The 25913-nt window shown below is 45.7% G+C and overlaps 1 protein-coding gene across 8 annotated transcripts in view; it reads left to right on the top strand.

The window, feature by feature from the left end:
- Nucleotides 1–24534, top strand: part of MAML3 (mastermind like transcriptional coactivator 3) — a 243629-nt gene extending 219095 nt beyond the window's left edge. For 7 of the 8 annotated variants that reach the window (XM_021526487.3, XM_085578253.1, XM_085578254.1 and 4 more), the window contains 3 exons: nucleotides 15395–15643; nucleotides 17753–17840; nucleotides 20512–24534. In XM_021526487.3, the coding sequence (XP_021382162.1) occupies nucleotides 15395–15643; nucleotides 17753–17840; nucleotides 20512–21503 (1329 nt within the window). In that variant the 3' untranslated portion in view covers nucleotides 21504–24534. The remainder of the gene's footprint in view (nucleotides 1–15394; nucleotides 15644–17752; nucleotides 17841–20511) is intronic. The other variant, XM_077783030.2, reaches the window with a different exon arrangement.
- The last annotated feature ends 1379 nt before the right edge of the window (nucleotides 24535–25913 follow it).

Consider the following 25913-nt stretch of genomic DNA (forward strand, 5'->3'; position numbering starts at 1 on the left):
CTGCATATGCATTTGGCTTTTTCTCTCTGTGTGAGTGTGGAGCTGTTTGGTTTTCCAAAGGAAGGGTGCTTCCAGGTGACAGCTATGGCTGTCACTGCATTTACAGTCACCGTGGAGAGCTACAGGACAGAGGCTCACAGTCTGCTGTGAGGACAAACAGTAGGAAGACAGGGCCACTCCACGAGCTTCCTGTGCTGCTTCCCCCAGCAGTTTTTGAAGGTTTGTGGCTCTGCCTTGGCTTGCATCTTTGCTGATTTTAGTGGCTAGCCAAAGCAGCTGGATTTTGCTGCAGGATTGTTTCTGAAATGTCAGGGAGAGGAAGAATGAGGTTTACCTAGCTTGGGGTTTTCTTCCTGAGCATTACCACCATGCCTTTTTCAGGCAATGGTGTGTTTGTATCTCTTAAAGAGAGAAATGTTTCATTGTAAGCAGTGAAAACACACACTACTCAGCTAAGAGTAACAGAATAATTTGGAAGAAAGCCAGCAAATAAAACATGCCACTTACAGTTAAATAAAAATAATACTTCTAGTTGATGAGTATAGGGCAACAATGCACATTGCTGATGTGTTGTGCTTGTTAAAGAGCTGATGTTTTTGCAGTGACAAGCTGAACACTGAAGTCTGACGACTGTTACAGTTTGGAGATGTCTGGCAAAGTTAAACATGTGTCATCATGCTAAGAATCCTTTTTGTACAGCTGAACTGCCTTACGAGGGTGCACAGGGATTCTGGCTGCAGGACAAGGAGGTGTGAGCACTGTGCTTGATGGGCCAGAGATGTCCATGACATGTAGCAGCAGCACAGCACTGCAGAGTCCCAACACTTCTGCCAGTGGTGTGGCCTTCCTGCCTGACTGCTGAATTTCTCACAGAGGAAATGCCCCAGATCCCACCCTGAGCATTGGCCATCTCTGGCAGTCCCTAGGATGTCTTGGAGAAGAGGCCTGGCAACTTTGGAAAGACCTGGAGTCAGCCCACTGAGTCAGCACAGTAACTCAGTGGATATAAACTTGGCATTTTTCTAAAAGCAAAATTCCCACCGCATTTAATTTACAGCCAAGTGGGCAGACTTTCTGTCTTTGTGCCTATCTGTGGTAGAAAATCCTTAGTAGCATCTTCAGCTACTTGTTTCCCAGAACTTGTGGGTGGCTTTTGGTGAAGCCCAGAAAGATGCCAGCACCACGATGGATGGTGATTCTGATGGATACCACAGATGCCATTCTGTGTGCCAGACATATCTCGGTCTTACATGTGTGTTTTCATAGATAATATCTGGAAAATCAGGTGTGGGGTAATTAGGTTGAAATCCTAAAATCCTTTGGATGCAAAATGTTTGCACCCAAAGGATACAGATCAACATATTCAGGGGCTACCGAAGAGATGCCTGAGTGCTTTGAGTTTTGGACACTAAGAAACAGATGAGAGTCTTCAGATACTCACAAAAATTGTGACACTCCTCATAATGATGGCTGCATCTTTTATTTGAAACATTATTAACTCAGCTTACCAGCTAGAATATAGCACAGGAATCTCACCTCACATGGTGTTAGGGGGAGTATTTGGTTAACAAGTTTGCTAATGAAGCAACAGTGCTGCTAAAAGTGACCCAGACCTGTTAAACCTGTCTGAAGTAAGAATTGTGATTCATTTAGGTGTTTCCTACTAGGTACCCAGTCTATTGCAGTGTTGTAGGTAGTTTTGGAGGAAAAAAATTTCAGATGCTAATGACAGAGTAACAGCTACGACCTAAGGAAATGTGGAGCTAAACAAAAGAAGGATTCATTAGAGAACAAAAGAAACATTGGAGACTTTGAACCTAGGAGTCTCCCACACATCAACTAGGTGTACTGCCAATATGCTACAGATGTGTGTTACATGAACACACATAAGGTAATGATATGTCTACAAAGGGCTGAATGCATCTGTTTGATATTTAGCAGTGAATTATATTTAAGCAGGTGGGAAGCTGCAAACTCCCCAGTCCCTCCACATATCAGAAATAAGGTATTAAGAAGTCTAAAGCTATCTTTGGCAGTTTTTATAGCCACACCATGTGTTGCTAAATTGGAGCCCTGCTCTATCATTGGGAGGTACAGACTGTGGTTTCACAAAGCCACTGCTGGCTTTGCTTTGTGAAAGATTTGAGGTATCAGCTCTCTGGGCAAAGTCTTTTGAATGCAGACAAAGGATGAAGTAGCTGGAAGGAAGGAGGCAACCCATATCACTGGGGATTTCAGAGCCTCCCTTTTTCCATGGTTCACCAAGTGAACACTGGTGGGATGCTCAGAGAAAGACCCTTGGGACAGGGCACACACAGAGCTCCCAGCCCTTGTTTCCTCAAATACCCACTGATTCAGCCTGGGGAGCAAGGGGTGTGCATAGCACTGATTGCCAAGAAGACTGTGCAGTCAGACTCAAAATAATTTGGCCTCCAAATCAGGATTTCGTTGCAGGGAAAAGTGACTACTGTGCCAGCAGTAACCCAGGGTGTTAGCAGAAGGAAGCCCAAGTAGAGGTACGTAAACCAGAAAGTTGTACTACAGGAGTTTGCCCAACAACCTGCTTTGTACCTCACTGTAGAAAATAAAACAACATCAGTGTCCAGGACAGGCCTCTCGTGATCAGGATTGGGAGTTCCTGGCTGTACTGTTGCTTTTCTTATTCCTTCTGAGGAGAGCACAGCTGGGAGATGTGGACAAGATGTGGCTTTTGCTAGTGACTTCTACATCAGTCAGGCTGGACCCTTAGGGTGGGGCCAAGAAGATTTCAAGGAAAGCAAGAAAGAAAATGGGATTCTTGCAGCTGCAGAAAGATCAGGGTCAGAATGCAAGTGCATCACAGACACTTACTCATGCATAGAGGAGCAACCAAAATACGCCATTAGCACCAAGTTCTTCAGACTTAGATTTATTTAGCTCTAGGTACATCTGTATAGTTTTTCTCGTGCTGTTCCAATTTTTTTTTTTTTTTTTTTGCTATTGCACATTGGTTTTTCTTTGAGCATTTGAATAGAAAAGGTATCAAAGCTGCTTTGGAAGATCTTTAATTGTAGGTTGTTCCCTTTTTCACTATACATTATGAAAAAAATGGAGTAAGGAAATGTGAATGCTCAGCTAGAGGAGGTCACCGACAACCTAGGCATCTGCCAATGTCATTAGCTCCTTTGGATTTTGCACTGTCGGAACCTAAAGGAAATGTTCCCTAAAAATAGCCATCTAACTTACAAAAATGATTTAGCCAAACCTTCCTTAGCTGAGCCGCAGCTGCCTGAGCATTCTGAGCAGTGGTAATAGCTGCATTATGGATGCTTTTTCCTTTTCTCAGGAGACTCAACTTTACAAAGGATAAAGAATGATGGATAGGATCTGCCCTGTTTTCAGTTAAATAACTTCTAGTATCACCTAAGAGGGAGCAGAGAGATTCTGTCATTCCATCAGCATTTTAGATTTTTGCAGAGCCTGGCCTTGGTTTGGTGACTGGGATTTGAGTCACCAGTGCTCTGCCACATACTGGGTTTTTTTTTCAGATACACAAACAGCTTTGCATTGGGACCCTGAGACATGGTCAAATTCACAGTGATGGCAGGTGGTATTAATGAAGGGCATCATTCTTTGCAAACAGTGGTGTTTTTAATTAATAACTCCAGCAGGACTTTTCTGAGATTTGCATTTTTCTATTCCGTGTCCTTTTTAAGTTACTGAGATAATGAAATTACAAGGATGAAAGTGGGGGCAGGGGGAACGCAACTCAAAGTCTGGAAAATAATTGCTGCATTTTTTTTTTTCTAAAGAAAGACTGTAGTCTTCATTCCCGTTAGTGATAGCTCAAACAAGGCACCAGAGTTGACTGGCAACTGCACCAATTAGCAATGCTGCTGTTGGTTTGTGAATTGCATGTGAAATGTAGAATTTGTCCAGAAGTGCTAATGCAAATTGCTCAACAAAAATGTGCCTTCTGTGTCAAGTCTTTTCACTTGTTCTGACACACTGATGTCTCCCCAGATTTCTCTGATCGGCAGATCCCTCTCTCAGTTGACAGCTACCAGAGCTCATAAAATAATGAAAATATTTCTTATTGCCATTAGCTGTATCTATTCAAGGAGGACTCCAAGCCAGCACCAGCTACTTGCTATACAACATAATTCTGACTTATTTATAACGTATTTGACTTCACATTTCCAGACTTAAATGCTAAAAGCCCAGTAAATGCCTAAGATTTTGCCTGCGCAGAAGTTCAAAGCTCTGGTTATCTGCCACAACAGTAATTTGGTCACTTTGCATGTGTTCAGCATCCCCTCTTATTGTACATGGTGATAACCTTTGTACAGCACTGGAGGGGGCTGAGTTGCAATTGCCATGGGAACTGTAACTTAACATTTCCTGATTTTTTCAGCACATGATAGCTCATCCTTATATTATGTTCTTTAAGAGAAGATGTAGTGAAGCAAGGGCACAGTGAAATAATGGTGTTTTCGCACCTACAGAATATAAAACAGTGTATTTAGCTCTATGCAGATTGAAGTTGGATTTGCTACACTATTTCTTGCACTTCTGAGCCGTAGTCCCAGTTTAGGAGTCTCATTGTTCTGGGCTCTCTTCAGATGCAGGATGTAAATATGTTTCCTTCCCCACAAATACTTCTAACCTAAAAGTAAGATAAGAGATAATGCAGGGAGACAAACATACCAGGGAGCACAAGGAAACAGAAGACTTCTGGACATCGTGGAGACAGAAACTTCTACAAATATAACTGTACTGGGACACAGTTCAGGGTCAGATTTGTGTGATTTGGAGAGTCTCCTCCCAAGAATGAGATCCAGCACGGAGGAAAGCATGAAGGCACTTACAGCTAAAATGTAACATGTGGAAAAGAGTGGGTTGTGATGGGGTGACAGAAAGTCTCAGCAGTGAAAGAGAGATGATGTGTGAGGTGGCATATGCTGCAGCTGAATTTGAGAGGAAGGAAGGGTGTGGAAATCCAGAGTAAAGGGAATCGGAGAGAGGGCCACAAGGAGAGAGATGGCAAAGGCAGGATAACTGGCAAAAAAAAAAAAAAAAAAAAAAGAGCAGGACAGCAGAACTTGGGCAGTCTACAAGCAGGGTAAGATTGCAGGTGTCAGGGTGTGAGGCAGCGGGAGCCTGGCTGTGGGACTGCACAGAGCATGGCAGCACAGGTAACAACCAGGCATGGGCTGAGTGACAGCCAGGCCATGGGGACTGAAGGAACAGGAAGGACAGCAGGCCTAGGGAGTAAGATGAGAGCCTGCTTTGAGCTTGAGCTGACAGATATCCACAAGATAATCCCAGAGGCAAGGCATGAATTCAGTCAGAACAGACGGGAAGTGGCCAGGGACAGAGAGGCAGGTCACTGGAGCAGAGGAGGTTCCTGGATGTGTACAGAGGGAGAACTCACTCTGAGACCCAAGGGAGAAGGAAAGGAGACAAGCAAGGAGGACACAGAGCCAAACAACAGCAGCAGGTGGGAGGGTGAGCAGTGATGAACTAGTCTGAGTAACCCTGAGCAAGCAGAGGAAGGTGTTGGAGTCAAGTAGGAGCACTGGGAAAGGAGGACCAGATTTCCAGAAGGAGCTGACTGGCTATGACAGAGAGCCTGGCATAGTGCAGAGCTGCAGCCAGACAAAGAAAATCAGAAACTCTCTGATTCTGGTTCTGTGACAGAAGAGATGTGAAAGCCTGTTTGAAAAAGAATCTGTTGGAGATAGAGCCTAAATTCAGTCTAAATCATATAAATCATCATCAGCAGACTCAATAAACTTAGAGCTGACAGTGAAAAGAGATAGAGTGAGAGCTGGAGAGTCACTAGGAGTCAAAGGTTGTTTGGATTATTTTTTTAAGTATGAAGATAAAGCATGTTTGTGCTGCAAAGAGCAAGCACGAGAGCTTGCTTGTGAAAGAGCAAGAGGAAAGAGCAAGAGGAGAGTGAGATATAAAAAAGGAGAAGGCAGATGGGGGCAAGAGAGATGAGAAGAGAGGACCCAGTGAGGTTGCCAGGACAAGAATAAGGGCTGGGGATCACTGATGAGGCCACCTCCTCTGTGGCCAGGAGCAGAGAGCTGGGCAGGATGGGAAGTGAGGGTAGAGGAAGATCATGTTTTGCTTCAAGGCTCTCATGGGAGAGATCAACACAATCCTGTGCAAAGACCTGTCTCCAGTGAAGGCAGGGCTTCGGAAGTGAGTCCAAGGCTGCAAAAAGACAGCTGGGGTTGCACTGGGAGGGCTAGTTAAGCTGGCAAAGATAAGTAGGCATTAGGAAGATGGCAACATAGGAGTTAGAGTTGTGGAGGGAGGGGAAAAAAAAAAAAGGAGGAAATGTAAGGCTTAAGAGGTATCAAGGCTATCTAGAAAGCCTCAGACAGCATTAATAAGGGCTTGATCAGCAAAGCAAGCTATGCATTAGAGACCTGGAATTCTACGGATAAAGTCAGTTCTTCTAAAACTTAAGCTGAGTTAGGCCTTGCAAAGGAAATCAATTCAATTGTGAGTTTTTCCTTAGTCATATAAATAGAGGGAGTCATACACAATGGGACGTGTTGAGGTTAAAGACAAGCTAGGCATAGCCCAAATCAGAATGCCTTATCTCAGTTTTCAGTAAGAGGAAGATGACTGTGTCAAAGTAATGGTCAGGTGGCTAATGGAAACACAAATACAACATCCAAAAGGGAGGAAAAATCAAGAGTTTCAAGTGCTGAAACTAGGTGGTCTGGATTGCTTGGATTCAAGGATGTTATAAGAACTAGCTGATGAAATCCTTCTCCTGGTTGTGCCATCCCAACCAGCTCAATTTATCATCAGCTAGTTACGTGAAACCACAGCAAAGATCCTGTTGCTTTCCCAGGCAACTGGACCACTTCCCTTGGGCCTGCCAGCTACCTTATGGAAATATTTGGCTCTTGATTTGAGATGGAATTCCCACCTCCAGAGGGGCTGCACAGACAAGCACATGCAAACAAGGCAAGGGAGTTACTCCAGCTCTTTGAAGTCACTGTCAGGCAGAGGAAGATCATGGAATTTATGCATGAATAGGTACAGATGAACATTCTTCATAAGCACCAATACCTTTATCAGTCCCACTGATAATCTGCTGAAGTCCAGCAGGGATCTGAGTGACTCTGTATCCAAGGTACACTGTCCCTCTGTGTATGGGCACAGAGCAGAAGGAAGTCCTCACTTCACCTAGCCCTGCTGGTGTGTGATCTCTCTCTCCTAGGGCACGGTGTGAGTGAGGGAGAAGAGAATGAAGCTGGGAAATACCCAGGAAGGCAGTGCAGCTGTACTGCAAGCAGGAGGGACACGCTCCCTGAGCCCTCCCCACACTCCTGCCAGGCCAGAGGCCAGTCACAGAATTGGGCACAGTGCAAGACAGGTCCCTGGAGCCATGCAGGAAGAGGGCTACTTTGGAAAGCCTTTGCCATACATTTTTTTGTGGATATTTTTTTTTGCCTCGGCAGAAGCAACACCATGGGGGTGATTGCAGCTTCTTCCCAGTTTCTGAGGTAAGGTGCCTTCTGCATATAGGAAAGAGAGCATATGGCCCACTGTGTTTATTTCTCAGCCAGGATTCTTTCAGGCTTGGCAAATTACACACTGCTTACTGAGGAGCAACACAAATGCCAAGTTGGAATTTCTAAAAATGAAAGATTTATCACAGCACAGAGAAAATGACCTGAAAAACACCTTTAAGTGTGAAAAGACACCTTTTGTTTATGCTCAAACAAAACAACCAAGAGGAAGTTAAAAAAAAAACACAGCTACAGTAAAAAATAAATTTCTGCAGTCATCCACAGGAGACCTCAGGCAGCTTCTGCTAAGCATGAGCTACAGCCAGGCTCTTCAAAATACCTCAACAACCAGTGAGCTCCATGGGGTCCAAGGTGATAATGTGGTACAGGCTCAGGCCATTAGAAGGAAAGGGGCTGCCTGATAATGTAGAGTGTTAACTTCTATAGAGCTCCATTAGAGCATCTCTTTCTTACACTTCTGCTTTTTCCAAGCCCTGTATTTTTCCCTGCGTGTGCTTAGAAGCTTTTCTTTTTCTTACATAATTTATTTTTATTGTGCCATTTTCCCTCTTTCCCCCTTTTCATTGGCCCTGTGTGAGTGTTTGTTTAAACCATTTGCTTGCTTTCATCTTCCATTTTTCTTCTCTCCCTCCTTGCAGGAGCTCTCTAGCTGTGATTATCCTTATGCTTCACATAAGCTTTCCTCCCTCCTGCTCCAGGATGGGCTTGAAGGAGGCATTGATTAGAGCTGAAACCTGCAGCAGGAAAATTTCTATCAGGCACCAGCTTCAGGGTCCAGTGGCTTCCATGAGCTCAGCTGTCACTTTGTTTTTCTCCAGGACCAGTTTCTAAAGTCCCAGGAAATCTACCAAGACTGAACCAAGCTGGCACTGAAATGGCAAGTCACAGCTCCTCTTGAGGGCCTGGTTTGTATCCATGGAAGCCCTCAGCTTCCAAGGGAGCTGTGGGAGAAGGCATCAGGGATGTGGCATGGAAAAGCTTTGGCATGGGCCAGCTTTTCAACTCCTTCCTCCTGCCTTTTGGTCGCTGAAGGTTCCCTCTTGCATTCTGAGTGGTAGGACACACTGTGGAATGCCATGATGGCACAGCTTCACGCAGCAGTCTTTGAGTGGAGTAATTACAGCCTTCACAATACACCTAGAATATAAGGTTGGGCACTTCAGTGTTTCTTCAAATCCTTGTCCTCCTTCCCTCCCTGCCACCAGCTTTGCCTAGAGGCCAGTGGTTATTTCTCCTTTTTTTTTTTTTTTTTTTTTTTTTTTTTTTTTTTAGATATGGATGTAAAGAGGGCATTTTGGTTTGAATTGAGGCTGATCCACTTTTTTTTTTTCTCCCCAAAATAATAATACCAATTAAACTTGTAAGTACAAGGATAATAGTTATTTGAGATAAATGAATACTTCTCAGTGCACAAACACAACTATTATATCCTTATACTCTATACCACAGTCTTATGGTATGCTGGTGAAACTGGGGGTAATCTAAACTGAAAGCAGGAGTGATTTCCCCTGCAAAGGTTTCTTTCTTGAGAGAAGGGAGAGATCACCAGAGCTGCTATTTGTAAAATAGGAAATGAGTCTGGTTTTATTAAGCTGGTTGAAATTCAGTGGCATTCTTTTGAAATGCTACATTTCTGAATCCATCATTCCTGAATTCCATGAGATGTGCTCAGGGTTTGTGGAGTGGAAGCCCTGGGCTGGAGCAGAAGTGGGTGTGTGGGGAAGTGCCAGCAAAGCCCCTTCTCCTTACATGCTTTGAGAAGAACTCCTGCTGACCTTTAGCTCTTCAACAGTATTAGAAAAACAGTTGTCCCTTTTAGAGCCCTTTGTTACCTACTTCATCACCAAAAAGGGAGACATTGGAAAATTCTTAGAAGAAAACAAAAATACACCAAAATCTAACCGCTCCTGTTTGTCCTGTTGGCAGAATAAACTGTATGGAAAACACAGGGAGGAGAGATACAGGTGAAGAGAGGTGAAAAGAAAACAAATTGGCTGCATGGAGAGGTCTGGTGTCAAACATCAGAGGGATCTTGTTTGCTCAGATACTGTATGAAAGACCATGGCAACCGGGGACCTGGGGGGAAAGGAGAGGTTTGCAGCCCCTCCCTGAGGCTGGATGACAGAGGAAATAGGTGAAGCAATCTGCTCTGCTGAGCCTGCTGCTGGAGCTGCAGTTTTGAACCAGCATATTCCATCCCTTCATCCTATACACTGTTTTTTTCTGAGGAAAAAACCACCCCCATAAGTCTGAAATTACTGGATTTGTAATTCCCTCAGTCTGTCAGATGGTACCATTCTGAGAAAGGTGGCTTTGCTGTGGGCAGTCTGACTTAGAGAGAGGATTAAGATCCCTGCAAGACACAGTAAGTCACAACATTACAAGGAATTAAATAGAAATATTTCTGAGGGAGTATAGGAATGTGCTTTCAGGCTGCTCTGAAAACACTGGGTAGAGATGATGTTTTACTGTGACCCTAGTGTATGGAAATGGAGTAATATTTTTGATCCCAGTAATAGGTTGGAGATTCCCCCTTCTTAACAGACAGCCACACACACACACAGACACGCAGGCAGTGCCTGTGTCCCCAGCAGCAGCTCAGGGCTGTGCAGAGGTGAGGGCAGACAGCTCTGTTCATCAGCACTGTACATCACCTTGCACATCACACCCATTCCATTGCACTAGTGTTGTGTTTATCCAGAAAGGCATACATCCTTGAAGACATCCCGTTGTGGAGATCTGCCATTTCTGATGGGTAATAGAATTGGAGGGTAAAAATGGGATTCTTCTTTCTGATTTAAATCTGTCTTCAGCTTTCAGTCCTTGTATCTGGTTTTGCCTTCTTTGCTGGATAAAAGAGCTCTTTAAGGAATTTCTTTCCTCATGAAGGTATTTTTATCCACCATGGTCAAAGCATCTCTCTGTTCTTTTTGTGGTAAGCTAAATGGATTGAGCTCTTTAAGTTACTCGCTGGCAGGCATTTTCTGCCACAAATCATTTTTTTGTCTACTCTTTCTGCTCTGACTCTAAAATGTAGATGTCTGATTGTATACATTTTTCTGGTGTCATTTTTCTGATGCAGTGTGCAGGGTAAGCTACCTCCTGGCTTCTATTTGCTTTCTATATTCAATATCCATTCGCTCACATGAACGGCACAAAAAATTATGTTTGTCTGTTTTACACATCCACAACTGTGCTTTCCAGTTGGTATTTCTCACAGCTTGTTGGGCTATGCTTTGCTCCCAGACATGGAATACCCATCCTCTGTTGATTTCTGCCAGTAGTTGTCTGGAACAGCCCCCTTTTCCCTGAGGTGCCACTTTGCCCCCTGGCCTTCAGCAGGAGCAGAGTTGGCTCCTCCAAATATATATAGAGGCAGGCTTGGGTGTCCCTGTCTGGTGCCTGGGGCTTCAGCTGGTGGTTGTTCTGCTTGTTCTGAAAGGAAATTGTGACTGCTTTTAGCTGCAGTTGGGGGATTGAATGACATGTGGAAGGAATAAATCACTGCATGATAAGGAAGAGGCACGTAAGATCTGAGACAAAGAGGAAAATCTTGTTTCCACTCCCCTTTGTTATCCCTTTACTGTGCATAACTGTACATATCACATGTGTTACTCTGAGCTCCTGGAGAGTATTCCATCACTCCAGTAGAGCCCTGGAAATACACTGGGAGGACACAGGATTTATCTTCCTGTTGCTTAACTAAGAATTAGATTATCCACAGGAGGCAACTCCCACAGAGGCATTAAGTAAGCAGTCAGATCCCAGTATAAGTTCATCTTACATGGTGCCCTGTACCTGTCCAAACCTACAAACCTGTCCAGGTGTGTTCTGCTGACCATTTATAAACAGTGGCTGCTTTTTGGCTCTGTGAACAGGCAGCTCTTTGGCTCCTGCAATACCTGCTTTTGTTCATAGGGGCTGAGCTCTTAATTCTGTCCTGGGCTGCCTTAAAAATGGACAGCTGAGGCTGCAGGGGCAGAAGGGCTCCCGGGAGGCTGAGGTAGGGCCAGCCTGTGCTTGAACTTGCTCTTTGTCACAGCTGAGGGGCCTTGGCACCATCCTCCCTTTATGTAACCAGCTCTTGGCTTCACCTGTCCCTCGGTGAGGACCCTGCAGCAGAGCTGCAGCACCACTGTTCCTGACTGGAATGCCTGTGACTCTGCTCGAGCCACTGTAAGCAGGAGAGAGCTGTTTGCAGCATGAGAGCATCACACAGTGGCTTTGGGTGGTGTTGAAAAGAACCAGAGTGAAAAACGAGAAATCCCATTGTACCATTTTCCCAGATATCACAACCTGAGAACACAATCTGTTTCCCCTTCCAGGGCACCTTGTCACTCTCTTCAGGGACTACTTGCCCACAGAGCACCCCCGTACACACGTGTACACATGGGCACAGGGGCCTGGGGGAAAGAGCTGGGCAGTCCCCTTGCTTCTGCGGATCCCTGGGAGTCAGAGGGTGAGCCAAGCTGTGTGCATTGGGCCACTGGGGACAACAACATGGGTGAGATGCAGCTACAGGCTGGGTACTGATGGGGGTGTCTGGAGAGTGAAGCAAGAGACAGCAGTGCCAGTTGGTGGAGAAAGGAAAATGCAGAGGCTGGGCAGAGGATGTAGGAAGGAGAAAGGGATAGCAAGGAATGAGGAGGAGGAGGAGCAGGAAGTCTAGGGGCAGAAAGACTCAGGGTGCAATAGGAGGGTGAGAGAACAGTCAGGTAGAGCAGGAGCAAAGAGGGTTGTCAGTGAAGCTTGCATTTAGTTTGGTTTTTAAGCTCTGTAACAGTGAAAGTGCTGCACTTAGCCTGAGTTGCTTGATTTGGTGTTCAGCTCCTGGGGTGAGACTGCATCTGGGTCTGGGGCTGCCATGGCTTGTAAGAGGCAGCCGTGTAGAGTCCAGTGTTGCTTCCTCCATCCCCAGTTCCCTGCCTCATGGCCCATAGCCAGGTGTCACCTCCACACACTGCCCTCGGAGGTCAACTGCAGCAGTGCCAGGCTGCAGAGCTAAAGCTCTGGAGAAAGAACTCTGCTCCCAGGTGCTAGGGAGCAGACACTTTTTGCCTGGGCTGTGCTCTTATTTTCAGGACACACAACCCAGGGCTGCTCCCAGTGATCTCAGAAGGGCCTTTCATCATCAGCTGGGAAGAGCTTTTGCCATGAAACAAAAGGAAAGGAGAAGAAATGTTCTAGGCAGGAGGGTGGTCTAAATGAAGAAGGCCTGACTTTAACAGAAACAGGAAGTTTTCACGATGTACCTTGAAATGAGTAAACATGCAACACTGGAAGTGACACCTGTGTGCTAATTTTTGTATTTCCTTCAGCTGCTGCACAGTTCACTGGGCTCACGTCAGCTGGTGGGGCTCCTTTCAAAACTTTCTTCCTTTTAAAACTCCAGAATTAATTTATAACATAATTCATCAGAAAATGGAGTGCTTTCTGCATGGGGTACCGTGTCCCTCAGCTATACCCATATGTGCATGAGGACAGGACAGGAGTTCTGTAGGAAGATTTTTTTTTTTTAAAGGCAATTCAGTGAGGATTTGGGCTGCAGCCCCAAAGGCAGCTGTGCACTGAAGCTCGCAGAGGAAGCTCCAAGGGATGTCACTGCATGCCCTTCAGCTCCTGGGTTTTTTCCCCTCCTTTTTCTTCATCTTGGAGTGGCTGCAGCAAAGGCTCCATTATCTGGCAGCATGGCCTTCCTTGCTTTTGTCTATAAATGGAAGCAGTTGGCTGTTATCCCAGTATAACACAGGATAGTCCTGTGCATCAGTTATGCAATTGGTTGCTTGATGACTTCATCAGAAGCCGGGGGAGGGCCAGGGGGTGGTAGAAAAAGGCTTTTACCATCAGCTCTCCTGAAGACAACCAATAAATATGTGTGTCCCCCCAAAGCAAAGTAAGCAGGAGCTCAGAGAGAGGGGTGGGTGAAGGGTTCAGTGCAGGAGCAGCTGAGGGATCCTTAGTGATTCTTTGACCCCAGCTTGGGAGAGATCCAGCCACTGCTGCCCTGGCCCTTAGGATGCTGCAGGGACCGTGCTTGACCAGGTCGTAAAGTACAAAGCGCAGTGGGTGATGGGCCTGGGGGAGAAGCAGAAAGAGGATCAGGGAGCGAACTTTCAAACCAATATAGATGTTAAAAGGGGAAAGAACCTAAATATTGGATAGCTGCCTTTCAGCTTTCAGCAGAGCCCTTCAGGGAGTATCTGCGGAAAGTAGAGATGTGGACAAATTGCATTTGTTTTTTCCACCGGAGGGTCCTTGAAAAGCCGACCTTCATGCAGAAAGGCTGACCCTCATTTCCCAAGCTGCACTCCAGCATTGAACTTAACCCTTTCCCTGACTGGGGTGGGTGCTGCAAGATCACACAGTGACTGACATAAACTCAAACTCAAATTGAGGCGGGCGAATCTGAAACTCACCCTGGCAGGTTTTGAACAAAGGATGCTAAAGTGATACAGGTCCTTTCCATCAAGTTGGCGCCTCTGTTCATCGGTTAGAGGTTCTACGAGCACTTAACACCCGAGATAGGGACCCGGCACGCAGCCGCTGGTTTTCAAACACGGCATCAAAGGCGGCGGGGTGCCGAAGCGGGCCCTAGGGAGTGCTGGCAGCGTCGTGAGTCCCGTTTGCCGTGGCCTCGGGCCATCCCGGGCTGGGCGGTGCCGGCTCGGGGACCGCGGGCGCGTCCCGGGAGCGCTGCCGGGGGAGGCGGCTGCGCTGGGCAGGGCCCGGGCGGGCAGCGCCGCCTGCCGGCAGCGCCGCGCTCAGCCCGGCCCGCGTCCCGCCCCGCCGCCGGGGCGCGCCGCGGGATTGCCCTGTGTGTGGGATTGCCATGTGTGTGGGATTGCCATCCCGGTGGGATTGCCCTGTGTGTGGGATTGCCATGTGTGTGGGATTGCCCTGTGTGTGGGATTGCCCTGTGTGTGGGATTGCCATCCCGGTGGGATTGCCCTGTGTGTGGGATTGCCATGTGTGTGGGATTGCCATGTGTGTGGGATTGCCCTGTGTGTGGGATTGCCATCCCGGTGGGATTGCCCTGTGTGTGGGATTGCCATCCCGGTGGGATTGCCCTCATGTGTGGGATTGCCATCCCGGTGGGATTGCCCTGTGTGTGGGATTGCCATCCCGGTGGGATTGCCCTCATGTGTGGGATTGCCCTGTGTGTGGGATTGCCATCCCGGTGGGATTGCCCTCATGTGTGGGATTGCCATCCCGGTGGGATTGCCCTCCCGGTGGGATTGCCCTCCCCGCCTTTCCTCCGTGCTTGTCCCGGCACTAACAGGCAGCAAATTGGATTCAGAACACTGAGAGAGGGGTGTGTGCAGGGAAGGCGCTTGCCCTGATTCCTTCCAGCCACGCACACTGGCTCAGTGCTGCAGGATGGAAATAATGTTGAATAAACACGCAATGGAGTTAAATCCTGAGGTTCTGGAGAAGAATTAGTGCTGTCAGCTCCCGCTGTTTGTTGTGTGCACCTAACACCTTGGCTCTTCAATCCAGGGGGCTACGTTAAATTGCTGCTATGAAGAGAGGAAAACAGAAAGGAAAATATATTTATCTCCTTGAGGACGGAGATAAAGCTTAGAAAAACATTACTTTGAAGCATGAAAAAACTTAGCTCACAACTTCATTATTTCACTAACAATTAATTATAAAGTGCTCCTGCTTTACCTGAGGGGCTTTGAATTCCAGAAGAAAAGAGGCACCTGTTCCCTGTGGGGAGCAGTCCATGGCTTGGTCTTTCTCCAAGCTCCAGGCTTCAACCACAGACTCTGTGCCTCCTCTGCTTGGTGAGCTGCGACTTCCCTTGCCTGTGGAATACCCAGTAACAAGGCATTCCCTCTCTCTTTGCACAGGAGCACCAGGTGGGATTGTCACGGACCACAGGGCCCATGCAGCCTTCTGTCCCGGCAGGCTCCAGCAGCATAGCCACAGGCTCCAGCTCCGGGGGACACTTCCTTGGTAGCCAGCCCCAGGCAGCCATCATGAAGCAGATGCTGATGGAGCAGAGAGCGCAGCTCCATGTGATGGAGCAGCAGAAACAGCAGTTTCTCCGAGAGCAGAGGCAGCAGCAGCAGCAGCAGCAGCAGATCTTGGCGGAGCAGGTACGGTATCCATCTGTCTCCAGCACAGGCTGGGATGAGCATGAGCACTACAGACAGTGCTTCCTTTAGATTCCTTTTTTTGTAGTTCTTACAGAACTCTCTGTCAGTCCTGTCATGGTATTTCAGCAGTGGTTGTCAAAGAAGAGGCAACTGTATCGTTCTACCATTAGCTTGGCAAATATTACTTGCTTTTCCAATGGTGCGCTTGATAGTCATGTTGGATTTTAGGCACTGGAAAAGTTAGCTCTTAACCTGGCATCTAATGGGGCATTTAGTCCAGCAGACACAGACTCGGCTGCAGTTATAGTCACAGGTCCTCTCCCCTAGCTCTAATTGTGGTCTTGCATTGGCAAAATCTGTGCAGAGCTGCACAGTGATCTGGGACAAAGAATGGACGTGAGTTAAAAGAAGACTTAGCAAAGAAAAATGTTACTATTTACCCAGACCAATTCCTTAGTCCAGTTTATTGAGTGCCAGTAGGAGCAATTAGGTTATACAAGGGAGAGACAGCAGCAAGGGGAGAGCCAGAGACTGAAGTGGGAAAACAGTAAAATAACCTCTGGCAGTGGCAATGTGGAAGAGCTGCATTGGAGCTATAACCTGGGTTCCTGAACTCCTGGGCTTTGCAATATGGATGTTAAATTATGCAGTCTGAACAGTGGTGTGTGCTTAATTCAGGTGTAGTTTTAAAACAGCCTAAGAAAAAGCCAGTGGAAAGTCACACTGTTGAGTTTCTACAAGATCATACCCAAGTTTAAAGTTGCAGCCCCCTAATGTTACTTAGATAACGCTCTGGTAGGTCAGCAGTTGATTTAAGCTTGGCTTCTCCTCTCTTGCTAAGGAAAGACAGCTTAAAACCATCCACTTTAATTTGTGTTAGAACACATGCATGCTATGTAACCACAAAAATACAAATTGCATCCCCCCTTTCTCTTATTGCTCCTGAGAAACAGAAAAATTTACTCTCAGTGAACAGGAAGGATGCTCACAGGAATATTTAGGCTAAAGATGCCTGAACTGATTCAAGCGTGAACAGGTGTGTGAGAATGAGGATGCAATAATGCATCCCATGGATTGGGCCAATTCACATGCATAAAGCCAAGAGCCAGTAAGTGACTTGGATGCTGAAGGCAATCCTAAAAGTGTTAAAAGGCCACCAAGCTGAGGCTGTCAAGTGTGCTGACACACTTTCCAGAGATGAAAAACGGTAAAGTCACAGTCCTCAGGCTCTTAGCTTTGGGGTAGTTTGTGCCTAATAAGAGTCCCTCTTTCTTTTTGATAGTAACACATCCTTATGAATGCAGGGATTAGTACTTCCTCTTTCCTATCTCTGCCATTCTCATACCTTTGTTACACATCATAGATTTTGGACACGGTGTTTGTACAGCTGCAGGTGATGCTCCCAGACATGCCCTTTCAGCCCCTAGTTGAGTAAACCATAGCATCTGAAAACTCTATTTTTATAATCAGCCTTTGATTCTGTTTTAAAATATTCACAAGTATTGGTAGAAAACAACCACAGAGGATCAACATGGTCTGGATCAAGGGAGCATTTTGCAGTCACCACTCCTCAAATATCGTTCACTGAAGCACAAGAGGAAATGTGCCTTAGTAATCCATTTCTGGTTTGGCTCAGGAATGTTCCAAGGCTGCAGTGCTTGGGTCAGGATGCAGTAATCCTTGCAGCTGAGTGTTATAAATGCAGGCACCATGAACACAAACCTCTGGACCTTGGAAGGACTGAGGGAGCAAAAGTGTGTGTGTGTGGCTACAGTTGCCCTTAGACCTAGGTGAGCAAAGTTAGTTCACATCCCTCCCTCTCCTTTCTGCCTGAAGACAGTTAAGCTCATGATGTAGAGGTCAGGATGAAATGGATGTAAGTAAGGAGCAATGATGTTGGCCTCAACGCATGTTCCTTTTTGAGCCAAAAAGAGTCTGAGTGCTGAGTAGCTCAAGTGCTCTGAGGAGGACTCTCCAGATGACTCTGCCTGTCTCTTCAGAACACCTCACCAGATAAAAACCACTGCAAGTTCTGCAGTTTTGCCACCAGCCCATTAATTAATTAATAATCTCTTTCTCTTCTGCTTTCTTTCTGTCCTTCATTTTCAGCAGATGCAGCAGCAGTCACATTTGCCTCGGCAGCATCTGCATCAACAGCGGAGCCCATATCCCATGCAACAGGTCAATCAATTCCAAGGTAAAAGTCAAATTGTTTTTCCTGTTTTGGAGTCAATGCCCTAAAGGTAGCAAATGTATGAAAGCTTGTGCAGTTTGTGATTACTAGGTTTTAAGCAGTGCAGCAGAAGAGGAATACAGCCTGTTGCACACACCACATATTTTACCAAAGAGTAATGTCCAAGTTTCATATTCAGTTAAGTTTATATTTTCCTTACTGCTCTCTTCAGTGAACACTGCTTGCTTTTTCTTTTTTTTTTCTTTTATCCCCTTTTTTTTTCCCCTTTTTCTTTTTTTTTTTTTTTTTAACATTTATTTTGCCTCTTTGACATCCAGATGTCATGGACTCATTCATGGATTTATCCTGTTACCTATACTCTTATGAGTTTTTTTTCCTGCTAGCATTTCTGACTGTATCTTGGTTTTGCCCCTCTTTCATATCCCACTTTTATCTCATTCGATAAAGCAGAGAATTAAAAACAGGAGTCACCTTTACCTGGAAAAGGGACTGCTAAATGTCAAGTGTGGGAAACACAGTAAACTATCTGAGATGTAAATAGAGATTTTTTTCAATTACCTCAAATAAAGTACAAGTATTATTTTGATATGCTCTCAGGTAACTGAAGACTGTAAGTGCACTCATTTTCACTTAGGAAAAGAAGTTAATTCTGAGCTTTTTAAGTGAAAAGCATCAGCTGAATGTCTTCATTAACCATGATTTCTATATAGACACACTTATGCTGTATATTCATTATAATATCATGTAGATGCAACAGAAAACAAGGGAGTCAGTTCTGGACATTTCACATTGCCATTCTGGTTCCCAGGATGTGAACAGGCAGGCACATCTGCTGGCATATATCAGGGTGGCTTTTTCTAATCACCTCCTCATTTTTTTCTTTGGCACCGCAAGTTCTGTATGAAATTAATTTTTCCCCCAATAATTCATTTCCAAAATCAAGAAGTGTGTGTGCACAGCCATCCACTGAGATGCACACACATTCTCTGCATTCATGCTTCTTTGAAACACTACTTTTGTATGTATTATTTAAAATAATGGGAGAAGAGTTTAGGCTAATCTAACAGAGCAAGGAATTCATTTGCATAAATGAACTAATTTAAGTAGTTCACCATTTTTTCCTTTTCAGTCATGTAATCCAGTGCAGTAGGTTATGTGTAAATGAGACCAGAAGGTGGCCTAAAACCTTGAAATCTGCTGCATCTCTCTTTTAACTACTCCTTGTCTGATCTCCTGTCACTTACGCCATGTACAGGAGTTAACAAAAGTAGTACCACTTAACCACTTTAACAAAAGTGAACCACTTGCTGTTAGCGACTCCTTTGGAGCTTTTCAACTGCCATTTTCAATTAAAAAATAGCTGAAGATGCATTAAGATTTTAAAATTATCTGTATCTTAAGCACTTACCGGAGTCATCATAAAAAGACTTTCTAATCATGAAAAGAGCTGATCTTAAGAAAAATCAAGGGAACCCCAGTGCCAATCATTAAGAAAGCAGTCTGATAGCATGAATAAAGTAAAAGCTACCACTATATGTGGCCTGTTCCAGTGGTCTCACTTCATGCTACAAAATGTTTAATTTAGCAGTGTGCTGGAGCTAAGAGCACCCACCAGAAGCTTGTGTGCTGCAGAAAATGAAGTTGTAGCCATCCTCTGTAATAGAATTACATGGACAGAAATGTTGCTTCCTTTATCCACCTGTTTCTCATGGAAACCAAGCCAACGTCAATAACAGGGACCAGTGTCTCCACTCCCCATGGGTGTTCAGGGATGTTGTCTGCCGCTGAGGGACAACAAGTAGGGGCTGACTTAAGAACATTCAGATTCTGTTGTACAGCTCTGAACTCTTAAGCAATGATTTTATATTTACACCTGACATTTAATAGCATTTGAGCCTGGAGCAACTGTGTGCCTCGTACACTCTGGGCTTCACCTGCCATGTTGTATTTAGTCAGTGACTCAAATCTGAATAGTTTGACTATTTAGTTAGTGACTCAAATCTGACTGTTGCATTTGGTAGTGACTCAAATCCACAATGAACCCATGGCATAATCTGAGCCCCAGGTAAATGTCTTTATTTAAAGATAGCAAATATAGAAACATAATGGCTTCCCAGAAATCAATAGCTCCCCCCACCCCTGAAAGTAAGACACAAGCACGGTTAAGTTACCTGTCACAGTGTGCAATTTAACAAGGCTAGGATTTTCTAGGTTCCTATCACTGGCCTAAGGTGAAGTAAAATGTGCTTATAGTATTGATTCACTAATACACTCTCCCTGCTTTAAATGTCCACAAAAACTTGATTTTTTTTCTTTCTATAGAATTATTCAGTAGCAATGCTATAGAAAATCCATTCATTAATGCCTCCTGAGCTATTAAAAGAATTGATTGGCCTTCTGAGACTGACATTTCCATTTTCAAGGCTTACTTTTGAAAGACAATGGAGATATTTAAAGGAGAGCTTCAAATGATAAACTGAAGTTCAGCTGCTTTGCTGCTAATGAAGACCAGTGGAAGTTTTTCTATTTGCTTGCTAGAAGCTGAATTAGGTGTAGCTGAAGAAGATAAGTGCTGCTGAGGATGCTCTTACAGATTCTCTCTTAGGGAAAAGTGTGTTAATTAAGATTTACAGGGTCGTGGGCTTTTTCTTACTTTCCTCCCTTTTTGGTGCAGGTTCACCCCAGGATATAGTAGCTCTGAGAAACCAGGTAGTGCTCCAGAGCATGAGAACATCCCGAATGATGGCCCAGAATGCGAGCATGATGGCCATGGGTCCCTCCCAGACCTCGAGCACGCTGCTCACCGCTGCGGGCCAGGCTGATATGGGAATGACTCCTTACAGCAACGCCTCATCCAGCCAGCCAGGAATGTACAGCATGAGCACAGGGATCAGCCAAATGTTGCAGCACCCAAACCAAAGTGGCATGAACATGGCACAAAGCACGGGCCAGGGAACAAGGCAGCCTGCCTCTGGACAAGCAGTGGGAATGGTTGGCAATTTTGGTCAGAACATGCTGGTAAACTCTGCTCTTCCCCAGCATCAGCAGCAAATGAAAGGACCTGTGGGCCAGGTGTTGCCAAGGCCACAAGCGCCACGACTTCAAAACCTGATGGGGACTGTCCCTCAAGGAACACAAAACTGGCAGCAGCGAGGCTTGCAAGGCATACCTGGAAGGACTAGTGGTGAAATGGGGCCCTTCAACAACGGCACCACATACGCGATGCCATCTGGGCAGCCACGGCTGTCCAAGCAGCACTTCCCACAGGGGCTCAATCAGACAGTTGTGGACACAAGCGGGACAGTGAGAGCCGTGAACCCAGCACTGGGGAGACAGCTGCTGCAACCACTCCCTGGGCAACAGGCAGCCGGCCAGGCCAGACCGATGGTGATGCCAGGAATAAGCCAAGGGGTCCCTGCCATGTCAGGCTTCAATCAGCCCCCAACGCAGCAAATGCCAGGTGGTACCTTTGCTCAGAGCAGCCAAGGTCAGGCCTATGAGAGGAATCCCACTCAGGACATATCTTACAACTACAGTAATGGAGGAGCAGGGGGGTCATTCTCCAGTTTAGCAGAGGGCACAGACCTTGTGGACTCCATTATTAAGAGCGGACCAGGGGATGAGTGGATTCAAGAACTCGATGAGTTGTTTGGAAACCCCCAGTGAATGGGATCGTATAGTCTGGAGCTTTGGTTATGTTTTGTTACATTTGAACAAGCAAAGAGGGAGTCAGATGTTTTCCTCATCCCTGGATTGTTGGTTTTTGTTTGTGTTGGTTTGGGGTTATTTTGTTTTCTTTTATTTTCAGTTGTGCAAACCGAGCTGATCTGTAGCCAACTTCGGAAGATTCAGGGGACGATGAAAACATCAGCATCCCAAAACTGTCACCAAGCAATCTCTGTTGCGTGGCAGCACCCACTCAGTGTGTGCATGTGTGAGGCAGAATGGAGAAACTGGAAAAGCCAGCTGATGCATCTGGCTGGGAAGATTCATTCTCCCCCCACTTAAAGCAAGGCTTCATTGCACAGTGGTGAGGGGTGGTTTCTCTATCTCCCACCTCATATGACTGTGCACATTGCAGCTTTCAGGGAAGCAGATGGAAGAGCTGGGAGCAAAGCCTACAGATATTCAGGAGCGATTGCACAGGTCCTGGTCAGAAATGGGCTTAACCCGACATCCAGGGGCAAGCAGGTCTCGGAGAGCCATAGCCAGGCCAATGGGGCTGTCCTAAGGGAATGCACAACACTCACATGACAAACTTAAACAATCACAGAGAGGTCACTGTTTTCACTGCAGAGTGATAAACCCCAACTACAAGTGCAGAAGAACATAAATTTAGCAGTGTTGTGAAGGCAGATTGATTATGTGACTGCTGCTGGAGGCAGCCTAGTGGTGGGTTAACTTAATAAACTGCTTAGTTCCCTTGAGACTTGAAATAGTGCTTCGCAAGTCAGAGCACTTGGCACGGCCCAGCTGCATGGGGTGTTGAAGGGCTGAGAGGTACCAAGAGACATTAGCAGAGCTCCTCAGCTGGTCCCTCCCTTTCCTTCCTCCCCAGGGTGTTCTCAGTTCATTCCCTTCCCCTCCTGTTCCTTCAGTGCAAAGCAAGCTGAGCTGGCTGAACTTTTTTTTCAGGCAAGCCACAAAGCTGCCAGGCAAAGGAGGAGAAAACAGGCATGAGAAAACATACAGTGAGGGTTTGGCACACAGGAAGACTTTCTCCTCCCCTCTTGAAAAGCCCAGGTTTGCTATGTGGTATTACCCCAGGATGTCTGGGATCTCGATGTGATATGTTCAGTTTTAAACAGATGTTTGGTCTAATCTCTCTGGATTGCTGGAATAAAATTCACTGCAGTATTTGAAGAACAGGAGTCAGTGAAGGACTACCATAAAGAACATGCCTAAGTGGATAAAATAATTGATATTACAAACATGGAATCTGCCCAAATAAGGTTTTAGATAATAGGGATGTATCACTATCTCCACTTTTTGGACCAGCGCTGAGCAGCCGTGTGATGAAGCTGTGATAGATCTCACACAACACTGAAGGCACCAGGCATTCTGAGTGTATACAGCAGGGTTCCCAAATTGTAGTTGGAGGCTGTTTTCTGGAACCTATTACCTCTTATCAGTGTTTTCAGCTGAGAGCTGCTTATCAGGTTATATAGTTGTGCGTATAAAAAATATTAACATGACCCACAGTCCAGAGCTTTAGCACCCTCTGACCTAGCACTGGCCTCTGAGAGCCACAAGTCGTGCTCTGCAGCAGTGTTCTAGTGCCAGTCCCAATTCCCTAACTCCTGATCACCTCCTTTTGTGCAGTTCTCCCTGGGCCCAGACATGCCCCTGGATTCCATGGAGGCTGAGAGCCTTGGCACTTGGCAGTTTCATGTCCTGTCTTTCCCCGTGGAGCACAGACATGCATCACACTAAAGAGGAAGAGCAAATGAGTTTGTAACCATCTCAGTGCACCATTGAGGCTCCCTTTTGGGCAATTTCCCTTGCTGGGCTTGCTTAGTGGGGGGGATTACCTGTTCTAAATGCTGCAGTGCAGCTGGACAAGCTGCATTTTTAATGTGCTAAAGGTGAGCCATCAATCCAACCTGCCCTGACTGCTACATTTTTTAAAAATGGCTTTAATTGCATCTCTTTTAGCTGACCCCTTTTTAAAATACAGCACAAGGGCCAATTCCAGCTCCTGCTGAGGATGATGAGAATGAGTAGGAGCCAAGTTGGACCCTAATTCAGTGAAAGGGAGGACCACCCAAAGTTTTTGGTTCATCCTGTGGGTCAGCATCTCTTGGTCAGAATGGAAGGGATAGGCAAACACTGGGAGAAGTACCCGGAAGGGACCGGGGTGCTGTGCCTCCATGTGTGTCAGTGTGAGCATGGGGCACACACATGTGTGACAGAGCTGTGACAGGGTGGGGGCAGCCACCCTGCTGGGCAGGGGACGGTGCTGGGGACAGCACAGCACCCATGCCTCGGGTGAGAGCGATCAGGGCTCACCTCTCAACACAGAGGTGGGAAAGGGGAATTTAGAAACACACATCCACCACACAGCAGCCAATGCAAACCGGTGTGCATCAGGGAAACACGGGCCTTGATGATAAATGGTGGTCAAGACGAGTCTCTGTTATCTTTGTAAAGCTTCCTCCAAATACTCCATACTGGGATCAAGTACTAGAGAACAGATTTTATTAGATTTGGGTTGATTGGGGTTTTTGTTTTCTTTCTTACTATGGTGCTGATGTATATGTAATGTTTTTAAAAAAGTCATTTGTAAATATGTTTTTACAATTCTACAGATATCACTGGGTCTACTGCCTGTAAAATATATACATATAAATATATATATATATATATATATATATATACTGTTTGTTTAAAATAGAGTATTTTTATTTCTTTCCTTGACTCATCCTTACTGCAGTGATATTGCACTTCAGATGACATCTAATTACTAATTTGTACTGTATCCCTGACAGCAACTTGCTCCATTTTATTCCAATTTTTCTAGTTTTCTGGTTTTACTTTGTACATTAAGCATTGCTTATTTCCTTTTAAGACCTGTACAGAGTCTGAAAACATAGAAGAATACCTGATGTTGCTTTTAAAGAAAAAGAAACAAAACAAGAACAAACAAAACAAAACAAAAAACCAACCAAACAAATAAAAGATGGTTATATGAGTCATATACCTGGTGTATATGGATCATGTCTTGCCCCACTTTTGCGCCTCAGTGAGCAATCTTCCATGGAGGGGAGGGAAGCTGCATGAAAGCAGGCCTGAATCAGCCCTGGATTTTCCGTATGGCAGCAACGAAGCACCTGGTGGAGTTAAAAGTGTTAGACCTCAGCAGTAACAGACGGGGCATGGCCCATCCCAGGATGCCCCACTTGCTCCAGCAGGTTTGGCAGCCAGTGAATCCCAGCATCCCAGGCAGCCCCAGCAGCTGTCTCTGTGCAGCAGAGCCCAGGCTGCTGTAATGAGCTGCTCGATGGGACATGCTCCACCACCTTCTGCCATGGTGCCCCTTTCTCCAGCAAGGCGGGCTACCAAAGCTCCCTGCGCTCTGAGGAGAGGCCTGTGCTCAGGCAGATGCTACAGGGAAGCTGGTCCTTAATTGGGTCTGTTAGAGGTGGCAGATCCAACCTTTTGTGTTTATTCTGGGCTGGGAGCAAAAATAAGGAGTGGGGAGATGCTTCCAGGGGAGGAGATAAGATGGAGACAAGGTAGGGGGGTAAGAAGGGAAATGCGTAGCTGGACATAGAAGTTGGAGAAAACAGGAAAACTGGAGAAGGATAAAGACACACTGCTACAACAGTGTGAGAATTGTGTTGTCAGAAGCCTTTAGGATCTTGCACATAGATATGTTGAACATGTATGGCCTGTCTATGCATGTGGGAGGAGAGAGGAGGGGAGAGGAGGTGAAGAGAAGTGATGTGAAGAGAAGGTAACACATCAAAGCACTACAACGGGTAAGCTTGGAATCATTTCAGAGGCAAAGAAAGACCTATTTGAATCAGTAGATGGCCTTTGGCCCTCCGATTGTCTGTATTTCAAGTCTGTTGCATAGTCTGACCTTTGTCTTGATTTTGGTTCTGGCAGCAGTGTTTCTTGCTGCCTCTGGGTCTAGGTTTGAAAGAAAGGTGTCTGCAAGAAAGGCAGAAACCTCCCTTGGAATGGAAAATATGATCTCCTACCCTCCAAATTATTATAGCTTTGAAATTATGGGACTTTCAGGGAAAGATATGGGAAAAGGAATAACACTTATTTATAGAATATACATATGTATGTGTACACACACACACATACACATTCACTGGCAGCGAATCCTTCCTGCAGCATTAGCCTGGCACCACAACCACACTAGCAAACTGCACCTTTCTCCCTCCTCCTCCTAGCCACATCTTTTGTCTCTTAAGTGTCATTACAAATTATAGGTAACAAATGTGAGAAAATTCCCTGAGACAAAGAAAAAATAAAAGGATAAATCCTAACCTCCAACACTGTGACTGGCTGAAGACATCACTGGCAGGTAGGTAGGTAGATTTTCCATATTTCAGCCCATGG

This window comes from Lonchura striata, chromosome 4 (genome assembly GCF_050655825.1).
Source record: "Lonchura striata isolate lonStrDom1 chromosome 4, ASM5065582v1, whole genome shotgun sequence".
Classification (NCBI taxonomy): Eukaryota; Metazoa; Chordata; class Aves; order Passeriformes; family Estrildidae; genus Lonchura; species Lonchura striata.